The sequence below is a fragment of the Pseudochaenichthys georgianus genome, chromosome 10 (assembly GCF_902827115.2).
Source record: "Pseudochaenichthys georgianus chromosome 10, fPseGeo1.2, whole genome shotgun sequence".
NCBI classification, from domain to species: Eukaryota; Metazoa; Chordata; class Actinopteri; order Perciformes; family Channichthyidae; genus Pseudochaenichthys; species Pseudochaenichthys georgianus.
This window is the reverse complement of record NC_047512.1, coordinates 4,987,651-5,003,226: the sequence shown is the minus strand read 5'-3', so window position 1 is coordinate 5,003,226 and position 15,576 is coordinate 4,987,651. Positions and strand designations below refer to the sequence as shown.

At 42.5% G+C, this 15,576-nt stretch overlaps 1 protein-coding gene across 1 annotated transcript; it reads left to right on the top strand.

Annotated features, from left to right (window-relative positions):
* The first annotated feature begins 60 nt into the window (after window positions 1-60).
* Window positions 61-13,610, top strand: gm2a (ganglioside GM2 activator). Its single transcript, XM_034092755.2, has 4 exons — window positions 61-258; window positions 2,572-2,724; window positions 7,984-8,166; window positions 10,959-13,610. The coding sequence occupies exons 1-4, from the start codon at window positions 163-165 to the stop codon at window positions 11,112-11,114; spliced, it is 588 nt and encodes a 195-aa protein (XP_033948646.1). The 5' UTR covers window positions 61-162; the 3' UTR covers window positions 11,115-13,610.
* Window positions 13,611-15,576: the final 1,966 nt, after the last annotated feature.

Sequence of the window (15,576 nt, the reverse complement as noted above, 5' to 3'; positions counted from 1 at the left end):
ATAAAAGACGTCACAGCGTAAGACATGCCTATGACACGTGACCTGGGTCCGGTGTGATAGTAAACTAAACACGGAAGTGTGTGTACTTCAGAGTCGCTCCTGTTACCGCAGCGATTAGTTGTTTCTCCTCCGGGTTGTGTCGCTGTCTCAGAGAAGAACATCATGGACAAAGTTTTATTTCTCACTTTAAGCCTGGTTTTAGTTTTAACTCAGGTGAACTACAGCTCCTCCAGTCTGAGGAGAGTCAGCAAGGCTCAGGTGAGATTTAATCATATTAATACTGGCATTATAACACTATAATACTGCTTAATCCACTGTTACTGCTAATAATTACACAATACTGCTAATAATACCATAGTACTGCTAACATAATACTGCTAATTATACCATAGTACTGCTAACATAATACTGCTAATAATATGATACCAACTTGCTAATAAAACCTTAATACAGGAAACAATACCATACTTCTACTAATAAAAGGCCACAATAGTAATGCTAATGATACAATAATACTGTTAATACTACCATACAACTGCTAATAATTACATTATCCTCTGTCCAGGCATCTTTCGGCTCCACTCACATTTAATCTTTAACCTGACGTATGAATGTATCATATGCACGACTTCTGCGTATCTATTGCACGCCTTTGCAAAGTCGTGTCATTTGAACGCAGCCTGAAGAGAGTGGGCTGACAGTTAACAGGTTAAATATTCAGATACAACAAAGAAACATGTCGGAAAAGCTATGAACAGAGTTTGGAAATGTCTCCTTTTGCCGTGGAGAATACAAAGAGACTCGTGTGAGAAACAAACATGAGGATAACATCACTGAGGTTTCATGTCCAGGCAGGTCGATGTTGATAAAGTATGCAAATAAACCGGTCGGCCAGGGGGAAAAACGTGTGCACAAATGTAAAACACACAGCTAGAACCGGCTCGGTATGTCAAATGTCTTTGATTTGTAGTAAACATGCACATAAATGAGTAAAGGCTGTTTTTTGTTTCAGCATCAAGTCAAAAACCACCAGAATCAGGCGACTGTTAAACACCTGAACTTTTCAAAGAACATCCATACAAATTAATCCGTTTGCATTTAGCTAATTATCTATCTATTACACTGAACAAAAATATAAATGCAACACTTTTGTTTTTGCTCCCATTTTTCATGAGCTGAACTCAAAGATCTAAAACATTTTCTATAAACACAAAATAACCATTTCTCTCAAATATTGTTTACAAATCTGAAAAGATCTGTGATAGTGAGCACTTCTCCTTTGCCGAGATAATCCATCCCACCTCTCAGGCGTGGCATATCAAGATGCTGATTAGACAGCATGATTATTGCACAGGTGTGCCTTAGGCTGGCCACCATAAAAGGCCACTCTGAAACGTGCAGGTTTGCTTTATTGGGGGGTCTGGGGGGGGTCCGAAAACCAGGCAGTATCTGGTGTGAGGGGTAGGGGTAGGGGTAGGGTTAGGGTAATGTTGTGAAGCGAGTGGCCCATGGTGGTGGTGGGGTTATGTTATGGACGACGAACACAGGCCACTCGATTCACAACATTACCCTAACCCTAACCCTACCCCTACCCCTGGATTATCTCGGCAAAGGAGAAGTGCTCACTATCACAGATTTTTTCAGAAATCAAGCAATCTGATTGGTTCTTAGCCGTGATATAATGAGCGTATGTCAGTATCCCTCCGCGTCTGAGAAAAAGCTACAACCGTGACAGCCAGCGCCGCCCCTGGCCAACTTGTGGCCCCACGCAAAGTTATATGATGAGGCCCTCTGTGTCGCGAGCAGAAAAAGCCCCTAAACGACGACATGCAGAGCGACGTGAAGAGCAGGCAGACCAACTGGAACAATTCAAACGCTTTCTGATGCGGGTCTTGAAAGCAGAGACATGATGACCGTTAGTGGCCACAGGTGCGAAAGCTCTCTCTAGAGCTACTGGAAGCCCAATCTCAGGGACCGGAGAAAGTGGAGCAATATTCTGACCACGCCAAGCAACAGCTAGAACAACCTGTCCAAGTAACCTCGTAAGCCATGCTACTGATGCTGGACAGGTTTTCAGTGGCTGCACAACAAACGGCAACATACAAATTAATGTAAATAAATAGCCAAATAATGGATCAACGCTGTCTGTCTAATATGTTCGCTTGCTGTTAGTGTTGTTGCATAGCAACCACCTCACACTATGTTTCGTGCAGAAGGCAACGGAGGGACTATTTTATTTTGAACATCATTATGTTCGCCGGGCCGAACCACGCCCCTTAGCTGTGATATAATGACCGTAGACACGGCCTGTCGAGCTGCTTAAATATATCATTCCATGGACTTGTATTATATAGAGTCTATAGACTCTTCTTGCACTGGTTCTATTTCCTTTGTATTTGCACATCTCAATACATTCTCTTGCACTATTTTTATTGTTTTATTTGTTTTACGTCCTATATATATTCATGTTGCACAACTTGCACTGTTGGAGGAGCCTGTGACTTCGGTTTCTCATTGTCATATCTACACTGTGACAATAACACCTTGAATACTTTGCATGTGTCTGTGTAGGTTATGGGTTTCGACTGGAAGAACTGCGGGCAGCCCGATGCTCCAGCGGTCCTGAAGACGCTGACGGTGTCTCCGGACCCGATCTCCATCCCCGGAGAATTGACCGCCTCGGCCTCTGGATCCACATCTGTGGAGCTCGCTGCCCCGCTTTCCGTGAGTACTCACTGCGAGCACAAAACACCGATACTGTTAGAAAAGTATCACTCGTCCCCGGCTTGAGCTTCAGCCTCAGGATCCATGTATCTGTGATCCTCTCCAGAATGGAAGTAGTCATCACATACAGAGCATCAGCTAGTTCCTGAGCAGTGTCCTTCACAGGCTGATATCCAAGATAGGGAGCGACACAGTCACAAGATGGAGGGGTACCGGTTGTCATGTACTGAGTTGTTTCTAAAAAAAATGGCTTTTTCTCAAAATCGAAAAAATTCTGCATTTTTCTCAACATTCTCACTTTTTTTCTAAAAATCTAAAAATTCTCACTTTTTCTAAAAATCTAAAAATTATCACTTTTTTCTAAAAATCGCAAAAGTATCACTTTCTCTCAGAATCTCAAAAATTATCACTTTCCAAAAATTCTCACTTTTTCTCACTTTTTCTCAAAATTCTCACTTTTTCTCAAAAATCTCACTTTTTCTCAAAATTTGGACTTTTCTCAAAATCTCAAAAATGTTCACTTTTGTCTAAAAATCGCAAAATGCTCACTTTTCCTGAATACTTCAAAAATGTTAAATCTCCCTGTTCCCCGGCTTGAGCTTCAACCTCAGGATCCATGTGTCTGTGATCCTCTCCAGACAGGAAGTAGCATCACATACAGAGCATCAGCTAGTTCCTGAGCAGTGTCCTTCACATGCTGATATCCAAGAGAGGGAGGCACACAGTCACAAGATGGAGGAATAGAAAGCAGTATTCAATGTTTACTTCAGATTAGCTCCACGTCAGAAATGAGCATGCTTGATGTCTCCCTCCATAGAGGCTGAATCATCATGTTCATCACACAGCTATCATCTGCCTCAAACAGTCCTGATGCTCTTCCAGGTCGTCACACATCCTGTCATGTTCACAGCTACAGTTGATGCCTTTGTTATCATGTTGCTCTCATGTTGGAAGAGGACACTCAGGACTTTCCCAACAGATACGATAATACTTTAATGGTCAGATCAAGTCTGAAATTGGACTTGCATCTGTGGCGACCCGGCTCTTGGGGTTGTGTATGTGTGTGGTGGTTCCTCTTGGTCTTCACTTTGTAGGTAGTTGGTCTCTCTGTAGTTGATTGTTGTATCTTTACGGTGTCTAGTCCTTTTTTACAGGTGTCAGACTTTTCATAATCAGTTTGTGTATTTGATGTAGCTATAAACTAACTGTCCATTGCCAGAGACTGACCCTGAGTAGTGCTGCGTACCGGTACGCCGAACCGGTACTGGACTTGTAAAAAGTTTCGGTTCAAGTCCGGTTAAAACCGGAACGTCAGGAACCGGTACTTGGACTCGCAAAAAAACTAGCACTTACGTATATTCTGGTGTCTGTGGTTATTTAAACATTGCCTGATGAACGTTATTCAGCGTCAATAAATGAGTGCTAATCCCAGTGTGCTCAGTGTACAACATCACATGTCATTTCACCTTCGATTTACGGTTTGAAAACGTAGAATTTCGCCACATGCTAATGCTAACCGGAAGTGAAGAATTTTCAGAATAAAAGTTTTAAGTTAATAGTGTGAACTTTCGGTTTTTTCAGAATAAAAGTGATTTAAATTAGTGTTTTTAATTCAAAATTACGCCATATCAACATTGATTTTAATTTCTAACAGTATGTATTGTAGAGTTGTAGAAAATACATGGTGCACAGACAGTACAGTACACTCTGACTGTACAGTCACTAGAGTGTAGCCTATACTGTATATTAGGTGTGTAACAGTGTGATGCGTATAGTCTACTCTACACTCTACCTTTCAGCAACGCTTTAGGGATTTAGGCTCAGTCAGCTCAGGGACTGTTTGGTTACTTCAGTTTGGTAAATGAAATAAATGTTTGAACTTTGTAGTAGTTCACTGCAGTTGCTGTCATAAGTCATTTGTAGACTAAGTGGCACATTTGTACTTTGTAGAGAAATGTAGACACAAGTTGGAAGGGAGCACAATAAACCTGATGAGTTTGAATTTGAGTTGATTATGAGTTAATTTTCAATTGATAATTAGCTCACAATAAGTTCACTTTAGTTACTCACACAACTTGACACAAGCCATGGGTTCAGGTCCGGACTTATAAGTCCGGACCTGAACCTGAACCTCTGGACTTGAGTCCGGACCTGAACCTGAATGTGAGTCCAGGTACGCAGCACTAACCCTGAGCTGTGTGTGAAGTGTTTAAGAGGAGAACACACACACACACACACACACACACACACACACACACACACACACACACACACACACACACACACACACACACACACACACACACACACACACACACACACACACACACACACACACACACACACACACACACACACACACACACACACACACACACGGTATCCTCTCTTGAAGAGATCCTTATCTGGATATCTGGATACATGTGGTTCAGCAGATCAGCAACATCCTGCTTTTACCACACACACACACACACACACACACACACACACACACACACACACCACACACACACACACACACACACACACACACACACACACACACACACACACACACACACACACACACACACACACACACACACACACACACACACACACACACACACACACACACACACACACACAGATAGTGTTTGCTTCCTGTTTTCAGTGAGAGGTGTCTCTTCCTCTTGACACACACACACACACACACACACACACACACACACACACACACACACACACACACACACACACACACACATACACATACCATGTATACATCACTTCAGGGGACATTACATTGACTTACATGCATTTCCTGGAGACTTATCCTAACCATAACCAACACATGCCTAACCCTAACCAAGTCTTCACCCTAAAATTAATGGGGACCTCCAATTTGTCCCCATAAGGGAAGCCAGTCCCCACACGTGACTATGTAAACAGATGTAGGTCCCCACAAGTATAGTACACACACACACACACACACACACACACACACACACACACACACACACACACACACACACACACACACACACACACACACACACACACACACACACACACACACACACACACACACACACACACACACACACACACACACACACACAGATAGTGTTTGCTTCCTGTTTTCAGTGTGAGGTGTCTCTTCCTCTTGAGGCTGTTATTTGGTCTCATTTTGGTAAATAATGTCCTGTTTTCGTGCGACTTTCTCAAAGCCTAGTTCCTCTTTATTTGATGTTTGAAATGTTATCGCACCTTGTTAAACTATGCAAGGGTAAAAGAGACTTCCAAAATATTGTTTTTCCTTCTCTAAAAAACGTTCTGGACATTCCCCGTCTCTTGAAGTAGAATGATAAGAAATACTTATTAAATGACGAGAGCCTGGACCAGAACCTGCGTGGCTTTCTGGGTCAGCTGGGGGCGTGTCCTCCTGATGTTGTAAAGCGTGTATCTGCAGCAGCGGGTTGTAGCAGCGATGTTTGCAGTGAAGGACAGGTTGTTATCTAGGGTCACCTCCAGAGTCCTTGCAGTCTGAGTCGGGGAAACAACAGAGGTGCCGATGTTGATTGTCAGGTCAAGAGTGGGACAATCTTTTCCCGGAAGGAAAAGCAGTTCAGTTTTGTCAAGGTGGAGCTTGAGGTGATGAGCGGACATCCACTGAGAGATGTCAGCTAGACAAGCAGAGATGCGTGCGACGACCTGGGTCTCTGAGCGGGGGAAGGACATAATTAATTGGGTGTCGTCAGCGTAGCAGTGGTATGAAAAACCATGCGGGCTAATGACAGATCCGAGCGAGTTTGTGTACAAGGAGAAGAGGAGGGGACCAAGAACAGAGCCCTGAGGGACCCCTGTAGTTAATTGACAAGGGTCGGACTCAGACCCTCTCCAAGTAACCCTGTAGGTGCGGTCTTTGAGGTAAGAGGTGAGGAGGGAAAGTGCAGAGCCTGAGACTCCAAGTTCTTGGAGAGTGCGAAGGAGGATCTGATGGTTCACCGTGTCGAATGCAGCAGACAGGTCCAACAGGATGAGGACAGAGGAGAGGGAGGCTGCTTTAGCAGTGTGCAGTTCCTCAGTGACAGCAAGGAGGGCAGTTTCTGTTTCTGCCTTGAAACCAGTCTGGTGCGGATCCAGAAGGTTGTTCTGATGGAGATAGCAGGAGAGTTGTTTAAAGACAGGAACGGGAGGAGAGAGACAGGCCTGTAGTTTATAACGTCAGACGGGTTGAGAGTGGGTTTCTTCAGGAGAGGGTTTACTCTTGCCTCCTTGAGACTGTTTGGAAAGTGACCAGAAGTTAGAGAAGTGTTGATGAAATGGGAGAGAAACGGTAGAATATCAGGAGCGATAGTCTGAAGGAGGTTTGAGGGGATAGGGTCCAGAGGACAGGTGGTAGGGCGGGCAGAGGTAATGAAGGTAAGAACCTCACTTGGAGAGAGAGGGGGAAAGGAGGTTAGTGTGCGGGTGGAAGGAGGGTCTGGTGACCCAGCGGGGAGTAAAGGTGAGTCAGAAAAAGAAGAGCGAATATCATCAACCTTTTTTTCAAAGTGGTTAACAAAGTCGCTTGACAGAAGGGAGGAGGGGGAAGGGGCTTTGGGAGGGTCCAAGAGGGAGGAGAAGATGGAAAATAGTATTTTAGGATTGTAATAGGAAGATTGGATCTTATCTTGAAAGAAAGTGCTTTTTGCCTGAGAGATCGAAGCAGAGAAAGAGGAGAGGAGAGCCTGATAGGTTAGGAGGTCGTCACGGTGTTTGGATTTCCACCGTTTCCGCTCTGCTGCCCTAAGGACGGTTCTATTAGCACGCAGTGCGTCATTTAGCCAGGGAGCAGGAGGGGACTGACGAGCCTGCCGAGATGTGAGAGGACAGAGAGAGTCCAGAGAGGACGAGAGAGTAGAGAGGAGAGTTTCTGCAGCAGAGTTTGGAGGCAGGAGTGGGAACGAGTCGGAGGAAGGGAGGGCTGAGAGCACCGAGGAGGCAAAGGTAGAGGGGGAGAGGGAACGGAGGTTACGGCGGACAGGTGAAACAGAGGGGATTATGGGTAATGCTGCAATGATCTGTTTGGTGTTTGGAGACAATCAGAGACATGTTTTGTATTTATCTGAGACCTGTAATATATTGATGAAAAACAGTAAAATAGGAGACCTTAAAAGCTGTTTATAGCACTTCAAAATGTCTATTTCTGACCTGAGGTTGCAGAGAGTTGCATGAAGAAGCTCTCCTTTGCCTCTCCTCCTCTCCTTTTCCTCTCCTCTCCTCCTCTCCTCTCAGGTGAACGTGACTCTGGAGAAGGAGGTGGCAGGTTTCTGGGTGAAGGTTCCCTGTCTGGAGGAGTTGGGCAGCTGTCACTATAAAGACGCCTGTGACATCCTGAGCCAGCTGATCCCCCCCGGACAGGACTGCCCTGAGCCGCTGCACACCTACGGGCTGCCCTGCCGCTGCCCCTTCAAAGCTGTGAGTGCTTTGTGTTAGTCAGTCTGATACTTCAAGATGCAAGGCTTTTATTGTCATGTGTACATAGCTACAGTGTAGTTATGTCAATGAAAATCTTAGGTCACAGGCTCCTCCAACAGTGGAACACAATAAAACAGATAGAATAGTAGGCCTACAAGGAAATACAATAAAATAGAATATAATAGAAACAGAATATGATAGAAACTGTGCAGAATAGTCTAATTGGAATATTGATATATATGATATATCTTATCGAATCACTACAGAAACGGGGCTTTTTTATTTAAACCTAATCATTGCATTTTGTATGTACTTTAAACTGTCTACATTTCTCAACCGCTATGCTAAAGGTGACTAATGTTGGGCTATAAGGGAACTACAGCACGGTCACATGACTTCACGTCACCAGCGCTAAGCTAAAGGTGGCTAATGTTGGGCTATAAGGGAACTACAGCACGGTCACATGACTTCACGTCACCAGCGCTAAGCTAAAGGTGGCTAATGTTGGGCTAAAAAGTAACTACAGCACGGTCACATGACTTCACGTCACCAGCGCTAAGCTAAAGGTGGCTAATGTTGGGCTACAAAGGAACTACAGCACGGTCACATGACTTCACGTCACCAGCGCTAAGCTAAAGGTGGCTAATGTTGGGCTAAAAAGTAACTACAGCACGGTCACATGACTTCACGTCACCAGCGCTAAGCTAAAGGTGGCTAATGTTGGGCTACAAAGGAACTACAGCACGGTCACATGACTTCACGTCACCAGCGCTAAGCTAAAGGCGGCTAATGTTGGGCTAAAAAGTAACTACAGCACGGTCACATGACTTCATGTCACCAGCGCTAAGCTAAAGGTGGCTAATGTTGGGCTATAAGGGAACTACAGCACGGTCACATGACTTCACGTCACCAGCGCTAAGCTAAAGGTGGCTAATGTTGGGCTAAAAAGGAACTACAGCACGGTCACATGACTTCACGTCACCAGCGCTAAGCTAAAGGCGGCTAATGTTGGGCTAAAAAGTAACTACAGCACGGTCACATGACTTCACGTCACCAGCGCTAAGCTAAAGGTGGCTAATGTTGGGCTACAAAGGAACTACAGCACGGTCACATGACTTCACGTCACCAGCGCTAAGCTAAAGGCGGCTAATGTTGGGCTAAAAAGTAACTACAGCACGGTCACATGACTTCACGTCACCACCGCTAAGCTAAAAGCGGCTAATGTTGGGCTATAAAGGAACTACAGCACGGTCACATGACTTCACATCACCACCGCTAAGCTAAAGGTGGCTAATGTTGGGCTATAAGGGAACTACAGCACGGTCACATGACTTCACGTCACCAGCGCTAAGCTAAAGGTGGCTAATGTTGGGCTAAAAAGTAACTACAGCACGGTCACATGACTTCACGTCACCAGCGCTAAGCTAAAGGTGGCTAATGTTGGGCTACAAAGGAACTACAGCACGGTCACATGACTTCACGTCACCAGCGCTAAGCTAAAGGCGGCTAATGTTGGGCTAAAAAGTAACTACAGCACGGTCACATGACTTCACGTCACCACCGCTAAGCTAAAGGAGGCTAATGTTGGGCTATAAAGGAACTACAGCATGGTTACATGACTTCACATCACCACCGCTAAGCTAAAGGTGGCTAATGTTGGGCTATAAGGGAACTACAGCACGGTCACATGACTTCACGTCACCAGCGCTAAGCTAAAGGTGGCTAATGTTGGGCTAAAAAGTAACTACAGCACGGTCACATGACTTCACGTCACCAGCGCTAAGCTAAAGGTGGCTAATGTTGGGCTACAAAGGAACTACAGCACGGTCACATGACTTCACGTCACCAGCGCTAAGCTAAAGGCGGCTAATGTTGGGCTAAAAAGTAACTACAGCACGGTCACATGACTTCACGTCACCACCGCTAAGCTAAAAGCGGCTAATGTTGGGCTATAAAGACACTACAGCACGGTCACATGACTTCACATCACCACCGCTAAGCTAAGGGTGGCTAATGTTGGACTATAAAGGAACTACAGCACGGTCACATGACTTCACGTCACCACCGCTAAGCTAAGGGTGGCTAATGTTGGGCTATAAAGGAACTACAGCATGGTTACATGACTTCACGTCACCACCGCTAAGCTAAAGGCGGCTAATGTTGGGCTATAAAGGAACTACAGCATGGTTACATGACTTCACGTTACCACCGCTAAGCTAAAGGCTTACTGTTTCATACTGTTTCAGAAATAATCAGAACTTCCACATAGGAGTTTTTGAGTACTTTGAGCCAGTTAAAATCCTGCAGACAGATGTTGTCACTGCGATAGCTTCAAACTATGCAAGATGGAGTCACACCACTTTAAATAGGTGTGGTTGTGATGAAAAGGAAAGGAACGTTTAAAGGTGGGCCTACTAACTTGCTCTTTCTTCTTTGTCTAGCTTCCTTTAAAGTGCCTTCATTTATCATTCGCTGATAATATTTGTGTTTAAAAAACATTTTTTACTTTTAATCGGGCTATTTTGAAGACAAAAATTATGCATCTGATATATCATATTCCAATTACTTGTATAAAGACTCTCCTTGCACTATTTCTATTTTAATTATTTTATCTGTGTTATTGTGTTGCACTGTTGGAGGAGCCTGTGACCTCAGATGTGTATTGATATATCTACACTGGAGCTATAGATGACTATACAAGCCTTCAATCTTGACATATCTGTCTCAGGCTGCATAAAGTATTTGCAGACATCCTCTGATCCTCTGCTCTGATACTCCCTTTCTCTCCTCAGGGCTCGTACTCTCTCCCTCAGTCGGACTTCACCCTCCCCACCATGGACCTCCCTTATTGGCTGAGCAACGGAAACTACCGGATGCAGGGGGTTCTGGGAGCAGAAGGCAAGGAGCTGGGCTGCCTCAAAGTGTCTCTGTCCCTTCACTCCGACTGAACCCAAAACTCACTCAGCTTCATGTTCGTTTGCACAAAAAAGAGATTAAAAATTGGGAAAGCAGAAGTTGCACAAGGTCGTGAACCTGATCGACCTTTACAGGGAGCTGAAACACATTTGAACCTGAGGACAAAGAGGAAACAAAAGAGCAATTTAAGAAAGATGAAATCAAATCTGAATTCTTTAAAAAAAAAAGGCTGAAATCTGAAAAAATAAATAGTTAAGACTTTCGGAAAAATCTGAAACAAATTCTGATTTCTGAGAGAAAAAAATATTCTGACTTTTTTTCCGATTTCTTAAGAAAAGAAAATCTTAATTCTTAAAAAATGCCAAAACACTGAGAAATCAATCATTCTGACTTTTTCTCAGAATTCTTTAAAAAGGTCTGAATTCTTAAAAAATGCAGAAATCTGAGGAAACTATTGTTCTTTTTTATTCAAAAAAATATTTAAAAAACACAGAATTCTGAAAAAAATTAGCCAAAATACTGAGAAAAAAATAATTTTTTACATTTTGTTTTTGTTTCAGAATTCTGATAAAAGACTTTCTTTTATTTATTCTGGAAAAAAGTCTAATTTCTGATTCTCTCGTCAGGACAAAGAGGGAAATAAAACATCAAAGTTATTCCTGCTGCAGCATTCAATTTAAGATGAGAAGCATGTTGTTTAATTAATATCAATATGAACAGTGACGGACTGAGAAAACAGGAGGCATGTTTTATACTTACACAAAAATGCTGCCTGCTGCATGAAAGGGAAGCTTTCCTCTGTTAAAATCCACTAACTGCAGCCTCTAAGAACAACATGGCAGCTATTCACGATTGCAATAGTGTACAAAATGTTTAAAAACAACTAATTTGGGAGGTATGGAAGTCAGTTCTCTCCACTGTCTTATAGGAAGTGAGCTTCAATAAAACATATGTACTTTTTTGGAAATGCTAACACAATCAACTTATAATTGAATATAAGCAATCTTTATTTCAGAACTAGCAATTTATGTTTGACCACCAATGGTAAAAGTAAAAAAAAAACGGACATCATGCCTACATTTTTAATCATTTCAATATTAAATTACCTTGTAGAGTCCAGTGATTGACTTTAAGGGCGTTTCATGTGTTTTTGTTAATTATTCCTACCGTTAGAAGATGGATCTAGGGTTGAAGAGTCATTCCAATGCGCAAAATTACTATTTTAGTTTCACAATTGTGTTTAGAAACATTGCAAGTATATTTCTGGTCATCCGCAGAAAAAAGGTTTTGGTCAGATCAGATTTTTTTGTTGTGAAATTAGGATTCTGAAAAAATAGTCAGACTTCTGACAAAAATCAGACTTTTTCAGATTTATGAGAAAAAAATCGCAAACATTTAAAAAAAAAAGTCCAAATAAAAAAAAAAATCTGACTTTTTCTCTTATTTGGGAACAAAAACAGAATTGGAAAAAAAGTCTGAAATCTACGAAAACATAATTGTTGGGAAAATACTGAATGTTCCTTCTGTGTCAGAGTAGCACATGATAACAGAGGCCCTACGTAGCTGTGTACGTAGCATGGACAACGCACACGAGACACTGTGTTGAAGTTATGATAGCTATGTTCCTCAGAGTGGCATGATGACACAGCCCCTAGAGAGATAGGCATATGACTGTCATGTGTATTGCTTACGCAGGCCTTAGCTAATCTGAACTAATGTCAGAATACTGCTTTGAACCAGTATTCCTCCATCTTGTTGACTGTAACTCCCTCTCTTGTATATAAGCATCTTGTTCGGGGTACTATTTGTCCCACGCAGCCCTGTGTGTGATGACTATTTCCATTCTTCCAAGGTTAATAAATACATGTATCCTGTTATTGAAGACCAAGCCGGTGACGAGTGATATTTTTCTAACAATAATTTTTGGACTTTTTTCAAAAAAATCTGAATTTTGAAAAAAAAACAGAATACTGAGAAATCAATAATTCAACGTTTTTTCTCGGAAATCAGAAAATAAAAAAATATCTGAATTCTGAAAAAAGGCAGAAATCTGAGAAAATACTTAGTTTAGACTTCTTTTTTTATTCCATAAAAAAAGGCAGATTTTTAAAAATAAGAATAGTTCGGACTTTATTCTCAAAACTCTGAACATTCTTGCTGTTTCTTCTCGACTCCGTGCTTCCTGATGCATCGATTGTGTATTCATGTTTAAAGGGTTCTGTTTGAAAAAGGGTTTTTCAGAGACGATGAGTAAAAGCTCTGCTGGGAATTAATCATCTCAAGTTCATAGATTTAGTAATAGTGATTTTATTGTATGTTGCTATGCATGTTTTCTAAGTGCCTGATTAGATATAAAGGATAAATCAGTGTTTATCCAACGAATACAATCTTTTACTGATATGAGTTATTAGCTTGATTTTAATGTTTGTTTTCTACAGTTTTGAAAAATGAGAATGATGAATTATGTTTGTGAATGTTTCCAGTGTAAACATTTTCAAAATAAAAATAAATTCTTCCGACATTTACAAGCCCTTCCTGTTATTAACACGCCTTCTACTTATTATATCTAATAAAGACTAATGAGGTGCATTCCCTCATGGGAAGACGACACTAGACTTTTTGAGCGAGTGTGTTTCCATCAACCTGGTCTCGTACGTGACTCCACCACGACTCCTGAACACCGCAGTACGTGGTGGAGTCACGCATTCTGGTGAGACCAGGGGGGTATACTGCGAAGCAGGATTTTCGCTTAGCCGGCTAAATTCAGGGAAAACTCCGCTTTCCGGTCCTACGAAGCTGGTTCTCTTTTTAGCAGGCTAGATCTCCATGGTAACTTATGCTTAGCAGCTAACCTGGTCGGGACCAGGTTAGGTTGCAGGCCAAGAGCTCAACTCAGTGAAAGCACCGCCTGCTGACCAATCAGAGCTCAGTGTGCGGAGTTTAAAGCGATCAAGTCATATTACAGGAGAAAGGAAATACAGAAAAACTGCCGTCGCAGGAAAGACGGCCGGCAAAAATCACCGACTGTGTGAACGTGAACATTAATAGAATATCACCTCCATCTTCAGAGCAATCTGACTGTTATAACATTAACGTTAAGAAAGCTTACTTAAATATCGGCCACAACATAAGTACCCGGATCAGAGTACACTAAGTACAGTCCGCGGCATATCACTTCATAATGTATCATATATCTCCTGATCTGAGTCAGCTGAGCCGTATCTGGCCGTGCAACACTCACAGCGTCACATACTGTATGCAGAAGTATTATTTTAAGCAACACATTAAGTTGACGAAACACTCGAGACAAATGTAATTAAAGTCAGGTCGTGTCTTGGACGGGGCAGTGATATCATAAACCTGTTAATGTACGCATTCAAACACGTGTTCTGTTCCCAGCTGTGTTCACCTTGCAGGTGCAGCTCTGAGGCTTTGATCCTGATCAAGTGTTTAAGTCATGGATGTTTAAAGTTTAACTTCTTCATTTTTGACTAGTATTAAAGTTGACTTTTCATTCAGGAAGTATGACGCTGCGCTGTCAGTGCGCTTCTCCATGTCTGTGATTGGTCGAATGCTCCAGATCCCACCCCTTTCATGTGAACGCGCACCTACCTAGATAGGACACGGCTGGCTTGAGCGATCCACTTGATAACCAGCGTCGTAGGACCGTTTAGCGAGAGCGCGTATGTTTTGGATTAGGCCAACCGGCTAACTCAAACATATCCAGGTTAGGTTGAACCAGCTTCGTAGTACAGGCCCCTGGTTAGCCGCTACGCATAAGTTACCATGGAGATCTAGCCCGCTAAAAAGAGAACCAGCTTCGTAGGAACGGAAAGCCGGAGTTTTCCCTGAATTTAGCCGGCTAAGCGAAAATCCTGCCTCGTAGTATACTCCCCAGGTTGGTTTCCATCCATAGTGAGTCCAACAAATTTAAAACAAGGATCCGACATTCGCCAACAAGACAAGGAGTTTATTAGAACAGGGAATGTTTAGTAGACTGTCATCTGACCTCGGTTTCAGTTTCAGACAAAACACACACATCTCTAAAAAACGCAGGAAGTGAAGCCACAACAGTCCAAATACTTCCTGTTTTTCTCGTGCTTAAAAGGTCAAATTAACTACTTTAAATACATTCTACTGTAAGTTATCCCAGTACTCCTGCTCCAACTACTGCTACCATCAATGTTTACACGTTTAATGTAATTAATTTAATTATATGATCAATATGTCATCATTTGAAGAAGCAGAGGTGGGGAAAGTACTCAGATCTGGTACTTGAGTAAAAGTAGAAGTACTCAGATATTGTACTTGAGTAAAAGTAGAAGTACTCAGATCTTGAGTCAAAGTAGAAGCACTCAGATATTGTACTTGAGTAAAAGTAAAAGTACTCAGGTTGTACTTGAGTCCAAGTAGAAGCACTCAGATCTGGTACTTGAGTAAAAGTAGAAGTACTCAGATATGGTACTTGAGTTAAAGTAGAAGTACTCAGGTATT

Excerpts from the sequence above, each read along its gene's own strand:
- gm2a (XM_034092755.2), top strand. The coding sequence starts at position 163 with ATGGACAAAGTTTTATTTCTCACTTTAAGCCTGGTTTTAGTTTTAACT. Across the intron at positions 259-2,571 it reads GGAGAGTCAGCAAGGCTCAG|GTTATGGGTTTCGACTGGAA; the intron begins GTGAGATTTAAT and ends GTGTCTGTGTAG. Across the intron at positions 2,725-7,983 it reads AGCTCGCTGCCCCGCTTTCC|GTGAACGTGACTCTGGAGAA; the intron begins GTGAGTACTCAC and ends CTCTCCTCTCAG.